Source organism: Patella vulgata, chromosome 5 (genome assembly GCF_932274485.2).
Source record: "Patella vulgata chromosome 5, xgPatVulg1.2, whole genome shotgun sequence".
In the NCBI taxonomy this organism is placed as follows: Eukaryota; Metazoa; Mollusca; class Gastropoda; family Patellidae; genus Patella; species Patella vulgata.
Window position 1 is genome coordinate 80,014,295 of NC_065883.2, and position 25,942 is coordinate 80,040,236.

Below are 25,942 nucleotides of genomic sequence, written 5' to 3' on the forward strand. Positions count from 1 at the left end.
AGAATTATATTGTTCAAGGGGAATTGAGGTAAAAGGCTGTAAGAAAGGCTCGGCAGTAAATGAAGCATAAATTTGTATTGTGAAACATTGAATGGCAAAAGCTAGACTCAATCCTGAACAGAAGTGACAGCCAAATAACAGCCCAGTCAATGTAACGGCCCCACAAGAGTGTATATATGGTCGCCATAGAGACCAAGCATATCCGCTGTGGTATATGGCTGATAAAGCAACGGTATATATTCGAGAGGAAAGATAAATGGGGAATGAAATCGTGCACGGGCGTGTAAACACATAAATAACAGGACATCCAATATAAAGGATTTCTAATTTATTTAATTAAGGATTAAAGTAATTGTCAATGATGAGCACGGATTAGGTACAGCGACTGAAAGGCGGGAAAAAGGAACGCGATCACGTCGTCATTGCCGTGTGTTATAGTATATACCACAGGTAGTTATTGGAGTATATGTGGTGAATATAACCGTGTAATATCCGATACATAAAACAAGTTAACAGTAAAGATATACCATGTTTACAAGGACAATGACTTTAGGTTTTAATTTATGAAAATTCTGAATTTGTTGTTGAATTTAATTCAGTCGATGACGTATAGGATATCGCCTGGATGAACCTTCTTCTACAGAGTAAGTATAAAAATAGATATAATAACATATAGTGTGCATTATACTAAAGAAATATATACTATATATCTTGTATGTTATATATATATATTCCACGCTTGGTAATGACAAGGTGTAGAGTCGCCTGTCCGACTTCGTGGGTTTTCTCCGGGTCCTCCTAAAAAGAGAGAGAGAAATGGGGTTTAACGTCCACTCAACACAAACTAGGTCATTTTGGGACTAACATATGGTTCAATTTTATTTCAATAATTCGCTTGTGCGTAAGGTCTTTAAATTAGCAGTGGGAGGAAACCGGAGGATCTGGAGAAAACCCATGAGGTTAGACAGGTGACCCAACTTCTTGTCACGTACAATCGGGGAATCGAAACCACACCAGTGGACTCAATGACAGACCTTATGATACAACGAGCATGCGCTAACCATCCCCGACTCTGTAACGAAGTAAAGAGTAAGTTATAGCCATTAATACCGACAATAACCAACTGTGATTAATTAACTATAAGGTTGATAATGAAACAATGATGTCATTATTAAACATGGCACCTCATAGAATAATCAAAGACGATAATTTAGATGATGTACTGATAGCATAATATTATCAATCATGGCACCTAACACAGTGTGATACATTATGCAAGACCTAAAACTGTCTATTTCAGGTCTTTCTTTAGGCCTGAAATGTTATATAAACTATTAATTAACAAAACAAGACCATAATCGACTCAAGATTCTAACTAGATTAAAACGGTTCGCCATTTAAAAATTTAATTTAAAAATGGGAAAGCGAGGCTAAGCCTCAAATATACCAGTGCCCTGGTCACCACAATGCACACATCTTGTCAAAACTACAAACAGTGATAACTTTTCTCAGAATCAAAGAGAGAGAGAGAAATGGGGTTTAACGTCTACTCGACACAGACTAGGTCATTTCGGGACTAACATATGGTTTGATTTTATTTCAATAATTCGCTTGCGCATAGGGGTCTTTAGCAGTGGGAGGAAAACCCACGAGGTTGGACAGGCACCCCTACTCTTTCTCAGAATCAAGTAATTTGAAAAATTTTCAATATTTTCATTCTACATTATCTATTTTTGAGCTATTATAGCAAGAGTGGTCAGCTCTTTATCTAAATCTTACATAATGTAACTTTAATCAAAATCGATTAATTAGATCTGGACTAGTGACTTATCAAGAGCTTGAAAAAATAACAAGGCAGACTGAAGAGTCGGAAATAGGAAACAGCACAGTAAACCTAAGTTGTATGACTTACTTCAAGTTGTAGGGGTCAGGTTTATTAACCCTTAAATTAGATAATAGGCTATTGGATTACGCCATGACCTCCCTTTTTTGGTCCCATATGAAGGACTAGATACTGTCCCTTGCCAGACCCTCCATCCTGCGCTACTGAAAAGGGGAAAGCCAGCACCTTACTCACTGAGCCACCATGGGTCTTAGCAACATAGGCGTACGAGCTGGGGGGGCTGGGGGGGGGGGGGGCGGCCACCAAATGCTGGGAAAATTTGGGCACACAATTGTACTTTGTAAAAGTCGTATAAAAAATTTTTGTGTTCTTGAATGTGTCCAATTTAACAGCGAATTTATTATTATTATGTAACATACAAAGAACCTAACTACATTTTTTGGGCACCAGCCACCACCGCCCCCCCCCCCCCCCAGTCAAAAATTTCCCTGTACGCCTATGCTTAGCAATGCAGGGGTTGATCCAGGATTTCCAGCATGGAGGGTCAAGACATTTCCGATCTCCATATTGAAGTGTTGTAGTGACAATTCGCGGGCGCTAAAGGTATAAAGTCCATGACAGGGGGTCTGGGTGGCCTCCAAAATAAAATTTGAAAAAAAGAGTAATTACCAACAATTTTGGGCCCCGGACCTACAAATTGAGTCTGAGCAGGACAGTGGGGGAGTGGGTCGAGGGGTGGGGGTGGGGGCAAAAACGATCTCACTAATTCACTAATCCCTGACAAAAATGTGTTGTTTTTTTTGTTATTTCACTTATTCATAATTTTGTTGTTTTGTTTAGGATATGTTGTGTAGAATATTTATATCTTATAGTTCACATTTTGCTTTGGATGATTTTGACACTGATTAATAAAATATCCGTGTGACCATTGCTTTCATGAGACATTGTTGTCATAAGGCATTGATGTCATGAGGCATTAATTTTTCCATTAAACATGAACTATACTCCCTTGTCACTAGCTCAGTTAAGCGCCCCTCCCCGACCCCCCCCCACCCAATAAAAGACATGAATATGTAAATATATAATAACACAGAAATATATTTATTGAGCTCATAGCCCGGTTTCATTAGCCCAGTTCGGAGCAAAACAGTACGTAGGACATTAAACCCCATTTCATTTCATTAATTACTTTGAGACGTAAAGTTACAGGTAAAAAATAAATGCATCATAATCTTAAAATGACCAAACATTGATGAGATATTAGACTTTATTTTAAGCATTCTTTTTCAAGTAGAAATAAACCTGTAACATGCGCTTTAGATCACAAGGCCTGTCTGACATTTGAGTCAAGTGGTTTCGATTCCTGTCATGTGCTAAAGATCCCTATATGCATGCAAATTATTGAGATAAAAATTAAACCATATGTAAGTCCCGAAATAACCTAGTTTGTCGAATGGACATTAAATCCCATTTCTATCACTCTCTGTCTTGTAACATGACTTTCAGAACTTATAAATTAGAGTAAACTACACTTTAGACCATTTGAACTTAAATCCTGTGTTAGTTGTGTAATCACCTATAGTTTCTGGCGAGTTGTGTAAAATAGTATCAAAGAATCTATTATTAAAGGAGCTAAATCGCTAATATTTGGGACCTAGAAATTGACAAAAATGGGTCGCAACGCATATAATAATGTAATATGAATGTATATAAACTGATTTACATTTAATCGTTTCTGTTTTTTACTGTAATTTCTAATCAGTTATGTTCGGCAAAATACGCCAGAAGTCTCATGTGAATGGCAATCTTTAGCGTCTGTTTTTTCCAGTCTACACCGATGGTATTTATTGCGCATGCTCTCCAGATAAGAATATAGTGTCACCATTTGACATGACTTGTGGAATATGTCTAGCCCTGTTCTTTGAGTCCCTTGTTCCAAATTGCGCTGAAACACATTATGGTACACGATTCGTGTACCAATGGTAAAATGTTTATTTTGTCTTGAATATTGGATATCAGAAGCCCATCTTTTCCCTTTAAGATCACAAGATTAATGTTGATTTGAATTGACAAATAATTCATGCTTTCAATGTCGAAGATGTCATTTCGGACATCATCGTAATTCATGTCTGCTTCCATTCATTCTGTCTTGTACAACAACCTCTGTAGTGGTCTCTCAATAAGCTCGTCTTTTGGTAAACCTGTCTGAGTTATACTTCTACCTGAGATCATTTATAACGGTTAAGGTGTTATCAACAACCTTATTAGTATTTAACAGCCATTCACAAGTTATAATACATATATATTAGTAGCCTTCATTTAATGGGCAATCATATGATATTATCTAATAATATTTATGGGATGTCTTACTAACTAACTTAATTATTAGATGTGTGATATTAGTAGCCTTCATTTAACAGACAATCATATAATATCATCTAATAATACGAGGAGATAGTGACTAATTAACTAATTTAATTGTCAGATGTGTGATACACCTGCCAGTACCATTGTCTTACAGTGGACAATAAACCTCATTTCTCTTTTTGGATCTGGTAATAAAGTACACTCTGCTTTTAAACAATTTAAAATTAAACCATGTGTTAGTCCCAAAATGACCTAGTTTGTGTTTAGTGGTGGATAAACCCTATTTCTCTCTGTCTCTCTCTTTAAACACGGTGGCTAAGTGGGTAAGACGCTGGCTCGCTAACCTGGAGGTCGAGTGTTCGATCTCTGCATTGGCCGAGAAAGTTCATCCTTATTTTCCGACGTGGTTTCCCCTTGTCAGTGGTGCAGAACGGAGGGTCTGACAAGGACAGCTGTCGGATGATACGAAAAACCGAGGTCCCGTGTATACATTAGAATGCACGTAAAAGATCCCTTGGCAGTTGGAATTCGATATAAGAGTAGGCCGTAGCGCCGCAGCCCGAGCAAAATTTCCCTCATAGCACACTGTATGGCGTATGCCCGTCTTCATTAGCCCAGTTCGGAGCAGAACAGTAGGATGTTAAACTCCATTTCATTATTTAAACACTTTTATTTTTAATCTCATAGAGTAAACTACACTGGATTTATTACCTGGATTTAAACCCATTCAATGATATTGTTTAATCAATAATCAATATTAATCGGATCAATACAGGTATTAACACACCTGGTTATTTAATTAACACCACAGGTAATTGGATTATATATAGGTCAAGCATATGACAGGTATAAGTTATCAGGTGAGATAATTACAGTGAAATCTGGGTCCGACTAATCACTGACAAGAATCGACAAGAGTTTTGTTTTGTCAGCAGTATTGCAAAAAGTGACCTGGACACAAACTAGATCATTTCGGGACTAACATATGGTTCAATTTTATTTCAATAATTCGCTTGTGCGTAGGGGTCTTTAGCAGTGGGAGGAAACCGGAGGACCCGGAGAAAACCCACGAGGTTGGACAGGCGTCCCCGCTCCTTGTCACGTACAACCAGGGATTCGAAACCACGCCAGTTGACTCAATGAAAGACCGTCTGATTTAACGTGCACACGCTGACCATTCGGCCACCCACCCCCCAGATATGTTATATGTTTTACAAATGATATGATAAATTTGAATGATTTCATACAAAAAATGGAAACGTTATGAATAATTGACAAAAATGGCTTTTGATTATCCTCGACAAGAGCATCATTTTGTCATATCATCTAAAGTATTACTAAAAGTGGCCAAGAAGGAAAGATATGTAATAGGAACGCATATTCTACACAAATATTTACAGATAAGATAAAGAGATGGCAGTTCTCAATATAATAGTTAAAAACTAGATAATGTAAAGGCAATTTGCTGAAAATTTCATTCAAATTGAACCACTATGAACCGAGAACTAAGCGATTGAAATTTCCGCCTAGCCTCGATCATCATTACTAAAGTCAGTACGATAAACATCATAGTCTTGATTATCCATTTAATCATTAAATTGTGAAGGAAAGTTATGCAGTAAATCGGCTCATAATCCACTAAAGATCTAGGCTAGCGATGCCATCTAGTGTTGATTATGGTCTGGATAGGTTAATTAATGTCTAATTAAAGATACATAAAGAGATAAGATAAAGAGATGGCAGTTCTCTCTATAATAGTTAAAAAACTAGATAGTGTAATGGTAATTTGCTGAAAATTTCAGTCAAATTGATCAACTATGAGCCGAGAAAGAAGCGGGTGAAATTTTTGCATAGTCTCGGTCATCATTACTAAAATCATTTATATAAACAGCATAGTCTCGATTATCCACTTTTTCTGATTTAACGGCCGTTAGCGGCATATAGGAATCTAATCCAGCCAACATCGAAGGCTAGCCTTGACATCAAGAGTTTATTATGGTCTGGATAAGTTAAATAATGTCTAATTGATAATTTAGATAACATTTCAGGCCTAAAGAAAGACCTGTAATAAGCAGATTTTGCTCTTGCATAATGCATGTTTAATAATTTAGATAACATTTCAGGCCTAAAGAAAGACGTGCAATAGGCAGATTTAACTCTTGCATAATGTATGTTTAATTGATTTCTTACACTCTTGCCAGTTTCTGACATTGTTTTTTCCATTTTCTATGTTTGCGTAATATTGTTTGTGGCATAGTTTTTATTTGTTACCGATATAATCATGTGACCAAATTTGATTGTATGTATATAATTTGATTGTATGTGTCAATACGACATGACGAGGTGACCGTAACTATAAATTGACTGTAGTAACTGTGATCATTTCACAATTGTTGATATTTAAAATGTATTAATAAAAGGGTCAAGTTCAACATAGTTGTGTAATGTTGTTCTATTTTGTTTAACAACTACTAGCTATTTGTATAAATCCCACTGGCAAACCAACCACATACATAATTTGTATAACACCCACTAGCAAACCAACAACATACATAATTTGTGTAACACCCACTAGCAAACCAACAACATACATAATTTGTATAACACCCACTAGCAAACCAACAACATACATAATTTGTATAACACCCAGTAGCAGACCAACATCATACATAATTTGTATAACTCCCACTAGCAGACCAACAACATACATAATTTGTATAACTCCCACTAGCAGACCAACAACATACATAATTTGTATAACGGGAGAAAGAGAGAGAAATGGGGTTTAACGTCCACTTGACACAGACTAGGTCATTTCGGAACTAACATATGGTTTAATTTTATTTCAATAATTTGCTGGCGCGTAGGGGTCTTTAGCAGTGGGAGGAAGCCAGAGGACCTGGAGAAAACCGACGAGGTTGGACAGGCGACCCTACTAGTTGTCACGTACAACCGGGGATTCGAAACCACGCTAGTTGACTCAATAACTAGCCTCATGATACAGCGCGCACGTGCTAACCTTTTGGCCATCCAACCCCCCAACCTCTAGCTAGCAAACCAACAACCCCTAGCAAACCAACAGCCCCTAGCAAACCAACAACCCCTAGCAAACCAACAACCCAGTCCTTCATGTTTATAAAAGCCATAAAAAGCTCCTGATACCTTGAATATATGCAGTTTAAAAGTAAACAAAAACTGAAAGTAGTTTATTAATCTCAATATTTAGGAGAGCGATTTATCTAATTTGCAGGAGTCTTTAATGACTCCTTCCAAGGAAAGCCGACATGCGTCGAGAGGAACAGGAGCAAAAGCTCCCCTTAAACGTGAAGGACTGACAACCACTAGCAAACCAACAACTACTAGCAAACCAACAACTACTAGCAAACCAACAGCCACTAGCAAACCAACAACTACTAGCAAACCAACAACCACTAGCAAACCAACAACTACTAGCAAACCAACAACCACTAGCAAACCAACAACTACTAGCAAACCAACAGCCCACTAGCAAACAAACAGCCACTAGCAAACCAACAACTAATAGCAAACCAACAGCCCACTAGCAAACCAACAACTACTAGCAAACCAACAGCCCACTAGCAAACAAACAGCCACTAGCAAACCAACAACCCCTAGCAAACCAACAACCAAATTCATTCAGTTGTTTATTTCTTATAATGTCTGTGTAGTTTGTCCTGTCCAGATGGTTTATCTTGTTGGTTTTTCGTGTAGTGTGAATCTCCTGCTTTTACAGATACATATTTTGGTGTAACATCCATTAAAAAATAATATATATATACAGTAGCAAACTTTTATTATTGACATATGTACATGAAATCGATATGTGAATTAAATATGACAAATATCGAGCAAATGTTCTCTGTGTTTTTTTGGGGTAATCATTAATATTATTCAGAATACGATATGTTACAAGATAATAATTGTTGACAGAGTATTGACATATGTTATTTTTTATTTACCTGAGTTTACCTGAGTGTACCAGGTGTAATTGCGTGTAGAAAGATATGAATAATTCTACTCGTACACCTGAGGGTAATTACCGTACAATCAATAAACCAAGTGTCAATCAAATGTTGAAAACAGATCATGGTTGTTGTTGATGTTGTAGAAGTGAGAATCTTCATGGTTATTGTCTGGTGGGTTGAGTGGCTGAATGGTTTCACGCATCCACTGAAGATCATAAGGTCTGTCATTTAGGCAAGGGATGTGGTTTGATTCCTAGCTTGTACGTTACAAGGAGCAAAGTTGCCCGTCCTGCCTTGTGGGTTTTCTCTGGGACCTACAATTTCCTCCCACTGCTAACAAACCCCAAGACACAGGTAAATTATTGAAATTAATTGAACCATATGTAAGTACCGAAATGACTTAGTTTGTTTGGAGTGCACGTGAAATCATTAGGTCTGTCATTGAGTCAAGTGGCGTGGTTTCGATTCCCAGCTTATAGGGTCGCCTGTCAAACCTCGGGATGGCATGGAGTAGGGTTGCCTCCCACTGATAACACCCCCCCCCCCCCCCCATGCGCAAGTAATTATTGAAGTAAAATTGAAACATATATTAGTCCCGAGATGACCTAGTTTCTGTTTAGCGGACATTAAACCCCATTTCTCTCTCTTCTTTTCTTTTCTTGGAGACATCTTGACAAAACATGCTGGAAACCACAGACTTCTTCAAGATGGAGTCAAACTTGTTTCTATTCCATCCTATATCATCTTCTTTCAACATCTGTTATCCTCTTCCATCATCTTAGTAATCATCATGTTTTGTGATGATGATAAATTTTTTAATAATCCATCTTGTTTTTTATTTCAGAATACAGAATTATCGGTAAAAAAGGGGAAGGCACCTTTTCTGAGGTCTTAAAATGTCAAAACATAAAAGATGGCGGGTATTGGGCCTGCAAGAAGATGAAACAGACTTATGACAGGTAGGTAATGGCTCTTCTCTGTAAAATTATATTATATACAAGTCTTCACCGAATCCTGAAAATATCTCTTCGATAGCTTACTGTCCATACCCTATACCCTTAACCCTTAACCGGTCAACGTCATTTTGACGTCATGACGTCAAGTGGTCAGGCTAAATAAAGGCTGACGTCAAATATTTTGTATGCCTATTTCAATCGACTACTGTCGAATAATTATAAGTGATAGACTCTTGACACCAGTAAAAAGTTGAAGGGGATAAGTTGATCTATTATTTGCAAATCATTCTAAGTCATTTTCATCAAAAATATCGTCTTCAGAATCAGTGTCATCGATATAATCCGAGTTAGAATCATTTATAAGTATTTCAACCACTTCGAGAGTCTTTAACCTTCCCGACATGAAATTATGTTTTTCGTCAAAAAATGTTAAACAAAGACATGTTTTTCTCAATGCCCTTGACAAGACAAGTTCCTGTCTGACACGCATGCGTGGTCATATCAATAAAATACGAAACTAAATACTCAAATGCGGCTTATCAAAAAGGTTCTTGCTGTGGTCGACTTAAGTCGACCGTGACCACTTAGCTGTATAACGTTGTGGTGACTATAGTCGACAATGACCGGTTAAGGGTTAATTAAATGAAATGAAATGGGGTTTAATGCCCGAATGCACCTATAGGCCTAATTTAATGCCATGCAGTGTGCTACGAGGGAAATTGTGCCCAGCCATTGGTCAAGGGTTCTTTTTATGTGCATGCCAAAGTGTATACTGGCTTGTTTTTTTCGTCCCATCCAAATGACAAGACACTGTTTCTTGCCAAGCCCTCCGTCCTGAACCAATGACAAGTGGAGATCATACTGAAAAATCACTGGGACCTCCAGGCAAGTGAACCAGCCCCTACATCGCTGTGACCTCCAGGCTAGTGAACCAGCACCTATATCGCTGTGACCTCTAGGCTAGTGAACCAGCGCCTATATCGCTGGGACCTCCAGGCTAGTGAACCAGCGCCTATATCGTTGGGACCTCCAGGCTAGTGAACCAGCGCCTATATCACTGGGACCTCCAGGCTAGTGAACCAGCACCTATATCACTGAGCCACCACATCTAGTTGATTAACTTCCCACAGTTGTCTACAGATTTTGTTCTTCAAATTTACAAGGATTATTCATTGGATCATCCAAGAACTCGGACCTGTATCACATTCACAATATTTCACAAATCTGAACGTGATATGGGATTGTAAAATTTTGTTAGATGTCTTCCAAAAGACAAAAAAATATATTTGTATCATGCTTCAAGCAAGTTTAATTGTCTTTCATATGCTACCTTTGCCCTTTGCTCTTGTCTGCGATATTACACTCGGTGGAAGGAAGCAGACTTTAAGCTCAACAAACAAACAAATGAAAGTAGCTTTGCTTGACCTGTTAGGCCAAGAAACATGCAATTTTCATATTACACAGTTGGCAGTCTATTATATAAAATGTTATTAAACATTAGAAGGTACAATCAACATATCCTTTATTGTATAAAAACATGTGAAATGAAATGAAATGAAATGAGGTTTAACGTCCTACTGTTCTGCTCCTATATAACATGGGCTAATGAAGATGGTCATATTCCATACAGTGTGCTAAGAGGGAGAAATTTTGCCCGTTCAGCGGCGCTACGGCCTACTCTTATATTGAATTCCAACTGTCAAGGGATCTTGGTTTTTCGTCCCATCTGAACAACTAGACAGCTGTCCTTGTCAGGCCCTCCGTCCTGCATGTATTTATCATCTTGGAAATATTAGGTCTTACCACCCATCGTGGAGAAATCATCCCCATAATATTACATGAACATAGAATGTCACAGACTGTTTACAATGTAACAAATTACACTTTTCAATCTACTGTGCTTTTTGTCTCAGAAAATTCACAAGAAAATGTCCAAAAAACAAGACCCTTGTTTGCACCCCCTTTTTGAAAATCCTGTATCCACCCCTGTGAAAATGTTATGACTGTCATTCTTACAGGGAATGAGGAAGTTTTCAGCTTATTTTCTACAGGTTAATTTTTATGCCATAATTTATTACGTCTGTCTTGTAGGTAGTCAATTACCTACTTGAAATATATAATTTATAGACGTAGTGTTGATCAGATATTGCCTACTGAAAGTTTATGTTGACTTACTTTATATCGTATATTATAGACAGAAAAAAACCTTTTCATGAAATCTATTTGAGAGAGAGGGAGAGAGAGAAATGGGGTTTAAAGTCCACTCGACACAAACTAGGTCATTTCGGGACTAACATATGGTTCAATTTTATTTCAATAATTCGCTTGCGAATAGGGGTCTTTAGCAGTGGGAGGAAACCGGAGGACCCAGAGAAAACCCACAGGTGACCCTACTCCTTGTCACATACAACCGAAATCTATTTGAAAGAGGAGCCATGGTGGTTGAGTGAGTAGAACATTGACTCGCTGACCTGAAGGTTCCAAATTCGATCCCTGTATTGATCACGGTGGCTAGGTGGTTAAGACGCTTGCTCGCTAGCCTGGAGGTCGGATGTTCGATCCCTGCATTGGCCGAGAAAGTTCACCCAGATTTTCCGGCGTGGTTCTCCCTTGTCAGTGATGCAGAACGGAGGGCCTGACAAGGACAGCTGTCTAGTCCTTCGGATGAGATGAAAAACCGTGGTCCTGTGTATACATTGGAATGCACGTAAAAGATCCCTTGGCAGTTGGAATTCGATATAAGAGTAGGCCATAGCGCTGCTGCCCGGGCAAAATTTCCATTATAGCACACTGTATGGCGTATGCCCGTCTTCATTAGCCCAGGTTAGGAGCAGAACAGTAGGACGTTAAACCCCATTTTATTTCATTTCATTTCATTTCATTAAAGGAGGGAGAGATACTGTTCCTTTTTAATTCCCAAGTTGTCATGTCACATATTGTTCACAGTGACAGGAACCTAGGGAAACCAGTTCTTCATCTAATGTGTTTTAGTTTCCAAGTTGTCATGTCACATATTCTTCACAGCGATGGAGAGCTAACGAAACCAGTTCTTCATCTAGTGTGGTTTTGAGTAATTTACAGTAAAATCTACTGACATAATGGAGAATATAAGGTACTTTACCTTGTCTCTGACTGGCAGAAACCTGGTTATAATAAACTAACCCCTTGTTTGATTATACCTAAGCCCACTTAAGGTGATAATTCCTGTGTCTAGTTAACAATCCATAGCGTAACAAATCAATCAGGATTATCCCAAGCTCTAAATGTTAAAATAGTAGAATAATAATCACGGCTACATTACATCAAAATGCTCAAAATTAATTATGAGTGATTAATCAGAGAATAGCAGAATATTGCAGAAAAACTAATTGTGTGATAAACAAGGCTATCTTAAAATGCTGCAAACATAGACACTGTCATATAGAATCTGTTGAACCACACAAAAGACAATCAATATTTTTACAGTCTTTTAATAGATTTAACCAAAGAGACAGAGTGTTGTGTTACATATGTATCAGTTGTTTTAAAAAACTAAATAGAATCCAACCTACAACTTCCTTTAATGGCACTCAGGAGAGATGGGGTTTAACATCCACTTGACATAAACTAGGTCATTTCGGGACTAACATATGGTTCAATTTTATTTCCATAATTCGCTTGTAAGTAGTGGTCTTTAGCAGTGGGAGGAAACCGGAGAACCCGGAGAAAACCCACAAGGTTGGACAGGCAACCCTACTCCTTGTCACGTACAACCGGGGAATCAAAACCTCGCCAGTTTACTCAAACTATAAAAGAAGACACAATCAGTCAAAAAAAACAACTTTTGACTCCAAGTGCAGTAATGACTACAGAAGGATTTCGCAGGCCATTGCTTCAATAATAAGTCGAGTAACTTTTTTGGAAACAAATTGACAATTATATGCACGGGTTCTCAGTTTGTCTTACCATCCGAATGAATAGATGCGACTCTTTGCCCAGTCTGATTAAATTACAGATCCTATTTAATTTAAAGATGGGTTACCGCGTACAAACTGGGTGATTTAATGGTATATATGGACTAAAAACATATTCAAACTAATTAATTTGTCATAACTTTGTAATTGCGAAGGAATGTCCTGCTATAAAAATTTGATCAAACCAGGTCATGTTTACGTCACGTGACTTACCTCTCTTTGAAGTCAGAGGAGAATTCATTGCATACATAAGACGATGTTGTCTTAAATCACTTACTATTTATTACAAATATCGAATCCTAATTAAATTCTCGGATTATCCACTACCCGCGTCTTTTTCCGTCATTTTTATCTCAGAATGTGTTGTACATCTAACTCTTCATAAAGTTTATCAACTTGTACACCAAGCGCTCAATGTTCGCGTGTGACCTTTGACATCACGTGTGCAGAAATTCCTAATCGTCAGGCTGTTGATTAGGGGAACCCTTACATTTTTGTCATGTATATGGTCCATGAGTGTTTTTCTGGGAATCCAGTATTTTTCTAGTAAGATCGGATTATTGGAAATAACCACCCGATAAATACTTTTCTGGGAACCGATCTTTAATCAAAAATATATAAAAACGAACCCATATATAGATCTGTATTTTAATCAGAATGTGCCTTGCCTGATCCTTGGTACGTACGGCACCATTAACAAAGGGACACCAGACGGCAACATCCTGGGGAAACGTTCTCGGCCAACTACAAGATTGAACCCGGGACCTCCTGTTTAGTGAGCCAATGTCTTACTCACTGAGCCACTGTGGCTCTCCCCTAAAACATTCAGTTAACACTATAATGCAAAAGGCACGATTATGCCTTAAACTGAAGAAATGGAAGTGGTAGAATTTGTTAATCTCCAAACTACGCTGAACGATTCTCTCATTAATGACTGTCTCTTCTCGCAGGTTTCGGGGGTTGGGTGGCGGAATGGTTAAAGCAGTGATTCTTAACCAGTGTACTGAGAGATCTTCCTAAGTGTGCCACGGAATTTTGAACAGTACGCTAAGAAAATGCTAAAAACCACATCATCCCAAATGAGTATTCACTGGTGTCTACTGATAAGTTCATAGCTATGTTTTTCTTTATTTAGTTTGAGTCATGCTATATGTCTATAACTAGTCTCTGTCTACGGTTGTATTCCGTCTGACTTAACATGTTTTTATTTTTCATATATATTTAGCCAGGTGTGCCGCTCATTTTTCAAGTGTTCCAAGGTGTGCCGTTGGCAAAAAAAGGTTGAGAACCACTGGGTTAAAGCATGTTCGTTTGATCAGAAGAACTGTCATGGAGTCGAGTGGCATGGTTTCAATTCCCTGCTTGTACGTGACAACAGAAAGGGATGCCTTTCACATCTCAAAGATTTCTCTGTGTTCTACCGCTTGTTCTCACAGGTTCTACGTGCAGGTGAATTATTGAAATAAAATTGAACCGTATGTTAGTCCTGAAATGACCTCTCTCTCTGGTTTCCCAGGAACCACTTGTCTGTGATATCACCTTGGGTGGAAACGAATATTAAGCCAGACATCAAATGACGAGACTCTATTGAAAACCTATATCTAAATAGGAACCACTTGTCTGTGATATCACCTTAGGTGGAAATCAGACATCAAGTCAGTGTAGTAAACTAACAAGACCCTATTGAAAACCTATCTATATAAGAAGATCTCTCTCTCTCTCTCTTTCTCTCTCTCTCTCTCTCTCTCTCTCTTTCTCTCTCTCTCTCTGGTTTCCCATGAACTACTTGTCTTCGATATCATCCTTAGGTGGAAGCCAGACATCAAGTCAGTGTAGTAAAATGACGAGACTCTATTGAAAACCTATCTATATAGGAACCTCTTGTCTTCGATAGTAAAATGACGAGACTCTATTGAAAACCTATCTATATAGGAAGATTTCTATAAGCTTTGGTTAACATTCTTCTTAAATAAAAGAAATAATCCTGATACGATTGTATGACGATTGTATGACGTAAAATGACTATGGATTTTAATATAAAGAATTGTCAATGACATTAGTCGTTGAAAGGTTTAATCGACACGGACAGGGAGTTAACCGGTTAAATTATAGTAATAACTTGTGTACTTGTTATAGTTTAATACAATAGATCCCCTACGTTTATTTAATACTAGGCACGTACTATTCACTCACGAACAATCGTATTATATCAATACAGCAAATAAATATACATATAAATAAAATAGTTATTGATAGAAAGATGGAAGATTTTATAGGGGCCAATATTTACTGGGTCATTTTATGTCTGACCTATTGTGTGTATATTCCTATATATTACAGGGGGGGTGGGGGAGGGGGGTATGTCATTTACAAAGAAATTGGTTTAACTTTAGATTGTTTCAAAATGAAAAGAGAGGATTGTGATTTGAATTCCATGTGTGGGCTCAGAATAGTTTTAAGGATCTTTCAAGTATGTCCTTCTCTTAATTGACAGAGGTTGACCTTTCCTGGATTAGAGAGATAAAAAAATAGGGTTTAACATCCAGTCGACATGAACAAGGTCATTCCGGGACTAACATATGGTTAAATTTTATTTCAATTCATTTGCGCATAGGGGTCTTTAGCAGTGGGAGAAAACCGGAGGACCCAGAGAGAGAAAACCCACAAGGTTGGACAGTCGATCCTACTCCTAGTCACGTACAACTGGGGAATCAAAATCACGCCAGTTGACTCAATGACAGACCTTATGATAAAGCGTGCATGCCCTAACCATTTGGCCATGCCCCACCCACCCCACTCAAAATCAACTGAGAAAACTGTGACAAACGAGTTGTCAGATTTCTGGAATCTTGTCCAGAACAATTTTCCTGTGTTCAAGTCGAGGTGTTGGCCGAGATTTACCTTCAGGATTTGTTAAGCTCGTCCTTCTCTTGTCACCTGCGTGTCTAGTCCTTCGGATGGGATGAATATCCAGGGTTCACTTCAGATAGTAGATAGAAAAATCTATCTAGGCAAAATTATCCTATATTGCAAATAAAACTATAGAATAAAAAACTAACATTGGTTTGTCTCAAAATGACATGAAGTGTTGGTCGTTTGGATGGGATAAAAAAAACTGAGGTCCTGGCTATACATTGCCGTGCACGTAAAAGATCCCTTGGCATGTGGAATTCGATATAAGAGGAGTCCATAGTGCCGCTGCCCAGGCAAAATTTCCCTTGTCGTAGCACACTGTATGATGTATGCCCGTCTGAAGTGATTAGCCCAGTTCAGAGCAGAAAAGTAGGACGTTAAACCCCATTTCATTTTATTTAATTTGTATTGTGTTGATAAGACATTCAAAATAAAAATTAATTAATTTCAAAATACACCAGGTTGAAATTAGAGAAATGTGTTCATAGGTCTAGTTTTATGCGATGTGTAGTTAACATATTAGAGAGAGAGAGAAATGGGGTTTAACGTCCACTCGACACAAACTAGGCCATTTCGGGACTAACATATGGTTCAATTTTATTTACATAATTCGCTTGCGCAAAGTGGTCTTTAGCAGTGGGAGGAAACCGGAGAACCTGAAAAAACCCACGAGGTTGGACAGGCGACCCTACTCCTTGTCACGTACAACCGGGGATTCGAAACCACGCCAGTCGACTAATTGACAGACTTTATGATACAGCGCGCGTACGCTTACCATTCAGCCATCCAACCCCCCGTTAACATATTAAGTACTGTGGTTAGATCACATAGTGGATAATAGGGAAAATTGATCCTGACCAATCAGTAGGTTCTTAACAACATCACATGACAAGAAAATATAAATGACACTTATCATATCTACCTGTATAAATTGTTTGAACTCAACAAAAATATTGAAAAACCATTCACAATTAGCCGGTAGATCGGACATAGGGATGTATTTATCAGTGGGCGATTTTGCATACCTGTCCCATACCCATTACATACCCATCACCCATCTCAATCTTATTCCTGTCTCATACTCATCAAATATACATCCTATATCCATCTCGTACCTGTCTCATCACCTACCCAATTAAATATATTTGATATAAATGAAGACTTGTATTTTCCAGTATGGAGCAGGTGAATAACCTGTATGTTTTGTTCTATTTTTCAGTATGGAGCAGGTGAATAACCTGCGAGAAATACAAGCCATGAGAAAATTAAATCCTCATATCAACGTTCTCGAGTTGGAGGAGGTCATCTTGTAAGTAAAAATAGTCTATTTCCAAATATAAAACATTCTAGATACCCTGGGGGAATGAGATTTATGGAATGTGAGACCAGGTTAATGGAATGTGAGACCAGGTTAATGGAATGGGAGACCAGGTTAATCGAATGGGAGACTAGGTTAATGGAATGGGAGACCAGGTTAATCGAATGGGAGACTAGGTTAATGGAATGGGAGACCAGGTTAATCGAATGGGAGACTAGGTTAATGGAATGGGAGACTAGGTTAATGGAATGTTAGACTAAGTTAATGGAATGTGAGACTAGGTTAATGGAATGGGAGACTAGGTTAATGGAATGTGAGACTAGGTTAATGGAATGGGAGACTAGGTTAATGGAATGTGAGACTTGGTTAATGGAATGTGAGACAAGGTTAATGGAATGGGAGACCAGGTTAATGGAATGGGAGACCAGGTTAATCGAATGGGAGACTAGGTTAATGGAATGGGAGACTAGGTTAATGGAATGGGAGACTAGGTTAATGGAATGGGAGACTAGGTTAATGGAATGGGAGACTAGGTTAATGGAATGTGAGACTAGGTTAATGGAATGGGAGACCAGGTTAATCGAATGGGAGACTAGGTTAATGGAATGGGAGACTAGGTTAATGGAATGGGAGACTAAGTTAATGGAATGTTAGATTAGGTTAATGGAATGTGAGACTTGGTTAATGGAATGTGAGACTAGGTTAATGGAATGGGAGACTAGGTTAATGGAATGTTAGACTAGGTTAATGGAATGTTAGACTAGGTTAATGGAATGTTAGACTAGGTATAGAAGTAAATCCGACCTGGTTAAAAGAATCTGACACTAATGTTCAGTGATGAAACGTATGTTAGATATAACGTATGGTGAGCATGGAACAGGATGAGGTTCGAGGTTAGATATAACGTATGGTGAGCATGGAACAGGATGAGGTTCGAGGTTAGATATAACGTATGGTGAGCGTGGAACAGGATGAGGTTCGAGGTTAGATATAACGTATGGTGAGCGTGGAACAGGATGAGGTTCGAGGTTAGATATAACGTATGGTGAGCGTGGAACAGGATGAGGTTCGAGGGATGTGAAAGACTTGATCCATGTTAACAAATGAAGAGTCCAGGGCAAGAACGATCGAAGTCACATTTTTGTCTTTTCGCATAAATAACAAAACAGACTTTTGAACGAGTGGGTTTAATTACAACTTCAAAATGATGAATCACAATCACCAGTACAACAAATGACTTCCTCTTTTCAGCCAAATTAAGGTCAAATAAATACGATGGACTTGTATTTGTCCGAGAGGCCATTCCAGAAGGGCCTTGGTTCGATGTGACTCCGATCGTTTTTACTTAAAATTGATTGTTCCATAGAAAGCTTATACAAATTGCTTCCAGATGGCGCCATTAACTGGGGTTCGTTGAAAAAGTGACTTAGTTCGTTCTTCCCGGGGCTCTTCAAATGTTTTATTTCTTTTTATTTTATTTTCAGTGATAAAAAGTCTGGTACTCTAGTCCTAGTTTGTGAACTGATGGATATGAATATTTATGAACTTATCCGAGGTAATTAGCATTATGAATATTCATGAAATTAGCATTATGAATATTCATGAAATTTCCTGTTATAGCTATTGTGATCGAGTTTTGCTTGAATATAATCTGCAATGTTCTTTTCTGAGAAATGAGTGGAAAGATAATTCTTTGTTTGAATATTTGGAATTTGTTAACCAAATATTACGGAATTTACGTGGCTGTTGTTGTTTTAGAAATATTTGACAAATATTTTTTTGAGAATCGTCAAAGGTTTCAGAGGTTAAGATGAGCAGTAGATTAAAATTCTGAGAATCCTGCAGATTTTTAGTCCTGTAGAAGAATGGAACTGATTTCTGTGGACTCGGTAATATCATTTGTCAGTCCATTAATTATTATTTTCATTCAAAATATAAAAAAAAACTTCTCTAACCAACTTTTTAGGAAAAAGACATTATTTACAAGAAAAAAAGGTTAAAAATTACATGTACCAGTTATTAAAATCTATAGACCATATGCATCGGTAAGAATTATTGTTTTAGCACAGTAGAATAAAACTACCTGTAGTAGAATAAAATACCTGTGTCTAAAAGGAAATGGTTCACCTGTTTTTAAATTCCAATGAAAAATAGACAATAATGACAGCGATTCAGTTCAACTTTTAGAAACTTCTAACTGCCACCCTTAAATAATAAATGTATCGGTGATGTCATTATTATAACCTGATATGACAATAGTGCGTTTTGTTTGTCGCAATAAACTGTTACTTGTCGATGGTTCTAATGCCTGCACTTTAGATCATAAGGTCTGTCATTGAGTCAAGTGGCGTGGTTTCGAATCCCCGCTTGTATGTGACAAGGAGTAGGGTAGCCTTTCCAACCTCATGGGTTTTCTCCGGGTCCTCCAGTTTCCTCCCATTGCTAAACCTACACGCCATTGAATTATTCAAATTAGTGACATCCCGAAATTGATCTTTGATTTAATGTAGCATTTTAACTGAGACGGTTGTCATTATTTGTCTATTTTTAGAATATAGAAATATTTGGACCATCTACTTTAGCTAGCTATATTTCACTTTACCTTAGCTTCGAGTTAGCTTAAACGTAACTTCGAGTTAGCTCAAACCTAGCTTTAAGTTAGCTTAAACGTAACTTTGAGTTAGCTTAAACCTATTTTTAAGTTAGCTTAAACGTAACTTCAAGTTAGCTTAAATCTAGCTTTAAGTTAGCTTAAACCTAGCTTCAAGTTAGCTTAAACCTAGCTTTAAGTTAGCTTAAACCTAGCTTCAAGTTAGCTTAAACCTAGCTTTTATTGTTGTAGAACTAGCTAGGAATTAAGAACTAGTTGGAGGTTTTTCATAGTGATTGAATCATTTAGATTTTTCTTTTTTATTCTCAAATCCTTTGAAATTCTGATATTTTTCATCTCACTACTTTTTTTCCGCAATAGTTTTCAAGTAATGATTAATTATACAATGCATGTAGTTTAATTATTCCTACTTTAAAAGGGACTATTTCTTCTCTCAAAAATATAATCTACAGATAGAACTATCTGGAATAAAAATTTTGAATTAAAACAAAATGGCCTCTCTTAAAGTCTGATGTCAGTCAAAACTCAACGACTACCAAGAGAGCTAAATTCAAAAAGAACACCTTAATTCCATTTGTCTGCGATATCACCTCGGTGGAAGCGGACGTAAAATACAACTAACTCACACACACTTAATTCCATATCATTATTATAAAATTAGAATTGTAAAGAATTTTACCTTAAGTTATGTTAAGTACTGATGAATTTAATTCAATTCTTTAATTTCTTTAAGTCTACTGACTCATCAGATAACATATATACACAGTTACATACAAACAATATATACATGGACAAACAGACAAAGGTATAGGAGTGGGGTGTAGATAAATTGTGTTAAATTGCTAGCCTAAATAGGATACAGAAATTTAAAAAAGACGAAAAGAATCAGTAAATATTATAAACTTCATAAAATCATCCGCTAATTTATTTAAATACAGATAAATTTATAGATTTCTTGATGCCTACATTGCAGGAAAAACAACATAATTTCATATTATCATCATAAAATTTGAATTTTAAAGACTTGGATACATTATAAGAAAAAAAAATATCATCTCAATCTGAATTAAATAAAATACAGTATTAAAATACATAAAAAGTATTTTGGCTGTCAAAATTTTGAAATAATAGATCACCTGGTCTGAAAACTTCGCACCCCATTTAATTTGAGAAATGAAATGTTTTTGAATATTCTTGATGTTAACAGTACAGATTTAATTTCTATAATTAATAATTATTGTATATTAGAGGCGTGCAGAGAGACGGGGTGACGGCCATGGGCATCTATTTTATTAGGATTACAGGTTGTTTTGTTTTTTCAAATTCATTTCTTTCTACTTCAAATTGAAAACAAAACTAAAACTAGTAGAAAAAGTGACTTAGTTACACATTAAACTGAACGCAAAACTAAAAGTATTAATTTTCTACTTTAAATTGAAACAAAACGAAAATTAGTAAAAAAAAGTGACATATTTCTACTTTAAAATGAAAACAAAACTAAAATTAGTAAAATTTGTGACTTATTTTCTCATCAAACTGAACACAAAACAAAAATTAGTAAATTTTACTAATATCCACTTTAAATCTATTTGTGAAAGTGAAATAGTCTCTTTAATAATCTTTTCTCTCTAGATGTAGTTGTCTTTTTTTCCAGAACAATCTCACGTTTTTCCTGAATCCCTGGTTGCTAATTTTATGCATCAGTTAGTTAAAGCGGTCGATCACATGCATAGGTAAGCAGACGGCGGGTGTGATGGGTGTTGGTGTTGATGTTGACTAATAATAATAACAACTAACAAACTTATCTGGGTGATCTAGGATCTTTGATCGGGGGTGGACTGGGGGTTCGAGGCCCCTGAGGCTGACCCTATGAGAAAATAAGTGTAAATGGTGCTTTCTAGAGTATATCCTGGTGTTTCTAGCTTATGTAGAAATTTAGCATGTGGCAATCTTACAAAGGAGGCCCAACTCCTCTCTCCCTGGGGTCGTAGCTTACTCCACATTCCTCTCTGATTGGGTTGTAACTTCCTAGACACACCTCTCTGCCTGAAGTCGTAGCTTCCTTCACACTCCTCTCTGCCAGGGGCCCTAGCTTCCTTCACACTCCTCTCTGCCGGGGGGGGGGGGGGGCGTAGCTTCCTCCACACTCCTCTCTACCTGGGGTCGTAGTTTCCTATCTACACGTCACTGGTTCTACACAATTTATTGTAAGACATTATAAGAGAGTTTTGTTAAAAGATTTCAATCTAAATTAACTCAAAGGTTGAATAAGATCAATATTTTACTATCAGCAGACATGGCCTATAAATGTAATTGTTACCAAGAAGGACCACTTAAGATATAGCTTTAGGCCATGCCAATTTCACGACTTTTTTACTGAAAAAATAGGAGTGATCGAATAAAAGATTTTTTCGAGAAATAAAATTTTACAATAGCAGCCATGGAAAAAAAGAATTTTTCAAGAAATGAGATTTAAAAAACTTAAAATCTTTACTCTATCTATTATTATTCTTGTAATTGATTTTTCTAAATTTAATAGATAGGAGAGTATGTTTTAGATTGGGTTACTACTCATAATGATTATTTAATATTTAATAGATAGGAGAGTATGTTTTAGTATGGGTTACTACTCATAATGGTTATTTAATATTTAATAGATAGGAGAGTATGTTTTAGTATGGGTTACTACTCATAATGGTTATTTAATATTTAATAGATAGGAGAGTATGTTTTAGTATGGGTTACTACTCATAATGGTTATTTAACATTTAATAGATAGGAGAGTATGTTTTAGTATGGGTTACTACTCATAATGGTTATTTAATATTTAATAGATAGGAGAGTATGTTTTAGTATGGGTTACTACTCATAATGGTTATTTAATATTTAATAGATAGGAGAGTATGTTTTAGTATGGGTTACTACTCATAATGGTTATTTAACATTTAATAGATAGGAGAGTATGTTTTAGTATGGGTTACTACTCATAATGGTTATTTAACATTTAATAGATAGGAGAGTATGTTTTAGTATGGGTTACTACTCATAATGGTTATTTAATATTTAATAGATAGGAGAGTATGTTTTAGTATGGGTTACTACTCATAATGGTTATTTAACATTTAGTTCAAAACCATTCTATATAAAACTTGCAAATTTTTACTGTTAATCCACGCTTAACGGGGGCAGGGGTGGCGGGGTGGATGGCCGGATGGCCGGATGGCCGGATGGTTAGCGTGTGTGTGTTGCATCATAAGGTCTGTCATTGAGTCAACTGGCACGGTTTTGATTCCCTGGTTGTACGTGACAAGGAGTAGGGTCGCCTGTCCAACCTCGTGGGTTTTCTTTAGGTCCTCCGGTTTCCTCCCACTGCTAAAGACCCCTACGCGCAAGCGAATTATTGAAATAAAATTAAACCATGTGTTAGTCTCGAAATGACCTAGTTTGTGTGAGTGGCCGTTAAACCCCGTTTCTCTCTCTCTCTCTCTCTCTCTCTAATATTCTTACAAAATTACGTTTTTTCGTAATATAATAGAATTTTAGTCTCAAATTGAATCCAGTAATATTTCTCCAATGGTTAAACCCCATTGTGAGTTGTCTGGTCTAAATTCTAAAGTTATAAAAAACAGATAGAGAGAAATCGGGGTTAACGTCCACTCGACACAAACTAGGTCATTTCGGGACTAACATATGGTTTTTAATTTTTTTATTTCAATAATTCTCTTGCGCATAGGGGTCTTTAGCAGTGGGAGGAAACCGGAGGACCCGGAGAAAACCCACGAGGATGGACAGACGACCCTACTCCTTGTCACGTACAACCGTGGATTTGAAACCACCCCAGTTGACTCAATGACAGACTTTATGATACAGCGCACACATGCTAACCATTCAGCCATCCAACCCCCCTATAAAAAACAACCTGACGTGACCTAAGTAGTGTGTATTGTAATATGATATCGGGTTGTCAATACCTGTGATTATACCTGTGATTGACAGGTATGATGGGTTACTATTTGATCATAACAACATTTACATTTAAACATATATAAACTACATAGCAGTTTTTATTGATGTTCCTCGGCAATCCACATATCAATAGCTCGACTCTTAATAGAAAAAAGGCTTTGGATTTCTTGAAATTGATTATATCTTCAAATCATTTATGTGGTTACGTATTTATAGCTGGACTGTTATTGGCAAAAAAACTTTGAGTTTCTTGAACTTGATTATATCTTTTAAATCTTATAAGTGGTTACGATTGATTTAAAGTGGATTTTAAGTTGTTTTGAAAATATGAAGCAATAAATGGATTTGAAGTGTTGCGAAAACAATAAAGGGGTGCAGTCACTAATCCAAATCTATCCCACAATGACTAAACATGTCCACAATGACTAGACATGTCCACCATGTCTAAACATTTCCGCAATGACTAGATATTTCCACCATGACTAGACATGTCCACAATGACTAGATATTTCCACCATGACTAGACATGTCCACAATGACTAGATATGCCCACCATGTCTAAACATTTCCGCAATGACTAGATATTTCCACCATGACTTGACATGTCCACAATGACTAGATATGCCCACCATGACTAGACATGTCCACAATGACTAGATATGTCCACCATGACCAGACATGTCCACAATGACTAGACATGTCCACCGTGACCAGACATGTCCACCATGCCTAGACATTTCCACAATGACCAGACATGTCCACAATGACTAGACATGTCCACCATGACCAAACATGTCCACCATGACTAGACATGTCCAAAATGACTAGACATGTCCAAAATGACTGTCCAAAATGACTAGATATGTCAACAATGACTGGACATGTCCACAATGACTAGACATTTCCAAAATCCATGAAATTTTTATATGGCTGTGAGGAATTTTATCTATTTGATCGTCAGCCATGTATCAATTTTTACATTTATCCAAACAGTTTGTCGATAGGACATATATATTTATATATTCAAAATAATTAACAGTAGATGTTTTATCTACAGGCTGGGGTGGAGTGGGGGTGGGTTGGATGGTCGAATGGTTAGCACATGCGCGGTGTATCATAAGGTCTGTCATTGAGTCAACTAGCATGGTTTTGATTCTCCGGTTGTACATGACAAGGAGTAGGGTTGCATTTCCATCTTCGTGGGTTTTCTCCGGGTCCTCCAGTTTCCTCCCACTGCTAAAGACCCATACGCGCAAGCGAATTATTGAAATAAAATTAAACCATATGTTAGTCCCGAAATGACCTAGTTTGTGTTGAGTTGACGTTAAACCCCATTTATCTCTCTCTTATCTGTAGCCATCCTCGTGGGTTTTCTCCGGGTCCTCCGGCTTCCTCCCACTGCTAAAGACCCCTACACACAAGGGAATTATTGAAATAAAATTGAACCATGTGTTAGTCCCGAAATGACCTAGTTTGTGTCGAGTGGACATTAAACCCCCATCTCTCTCTCTCTCTCTCTCTCTCTCTCTCTCTCTCTATCTGTAGAAAAAAAAAATGAAATGAAATGGAGTTTAATGTCCTACTTCTCTGCACTCATCAGGCTAATGGGAATACATCATGTCTAAGTCATGAATATTTAAATTAATTATCATGAGATGAATGGAAGGGAGTTAACTCAGTCAAGTGATAAAGGTGTGTTTTATAACCGATAATAAATCCTTTCATCTTCACAAATAATGTTTGTTGTATTACTCATTTGGTTCAATGAGCATAAGACCAGGGAGTCGGTGATATAAATTAGTAGCCTACTGCTGGTAACACTGATAACAATGAAATAGATAATCTTTGAGAGACATTTAGTGTATACAGGTGACAATTCTATGGAAAACAATTACTGCTTATTACTAAGCGATGTTTCGACTTCGCTTCTCTAGTCATTGTCAAACATCGCTCAGTAATAGAATTCCATAGAATTGTCACCTGTATATTCCAGTTCAATTACTAAATGCCATTGAAACAATTTAATAGA

General features: G+C 37.2%; 1 protein-coding gene across 1 annotated transcript in view; it reads left to right on the forward strand.

Annotated features, from left to right (window-relative positions):
• Positions 1–215: 215 nt before the first annotated feature.
• LOC126822542 (MAPK/MAK/MRK overlapping kinase) overlaps positions 216–25,942 on the forward strand; it is a 40,945-nt gene continuing 15,218 nt past the window's right edge. Inside the window, exons 1-5 of the mRNA XM_050551486.2 lie at positions 216–644; positions 9,041–9,155; positions 17,238–17,327; positions 18,821–18,891; positions 19,303–19,381. Coding sequence (XP_050407443.1) covers positions 626–644; positions 9,041–9,155; positions 17,238–17,327; positions 18,821–18,891; positions 19,303–19,381 — 374 coding nt within the window. The 5' untranslated portion in view covers positions 216–625. The remainder of the gene's footprint in view (positions 645–9,040; positions 9,156–17,237; positions 17,328–18,820; positions 18,892–19,302; positions 19,382–25,942) is intronic.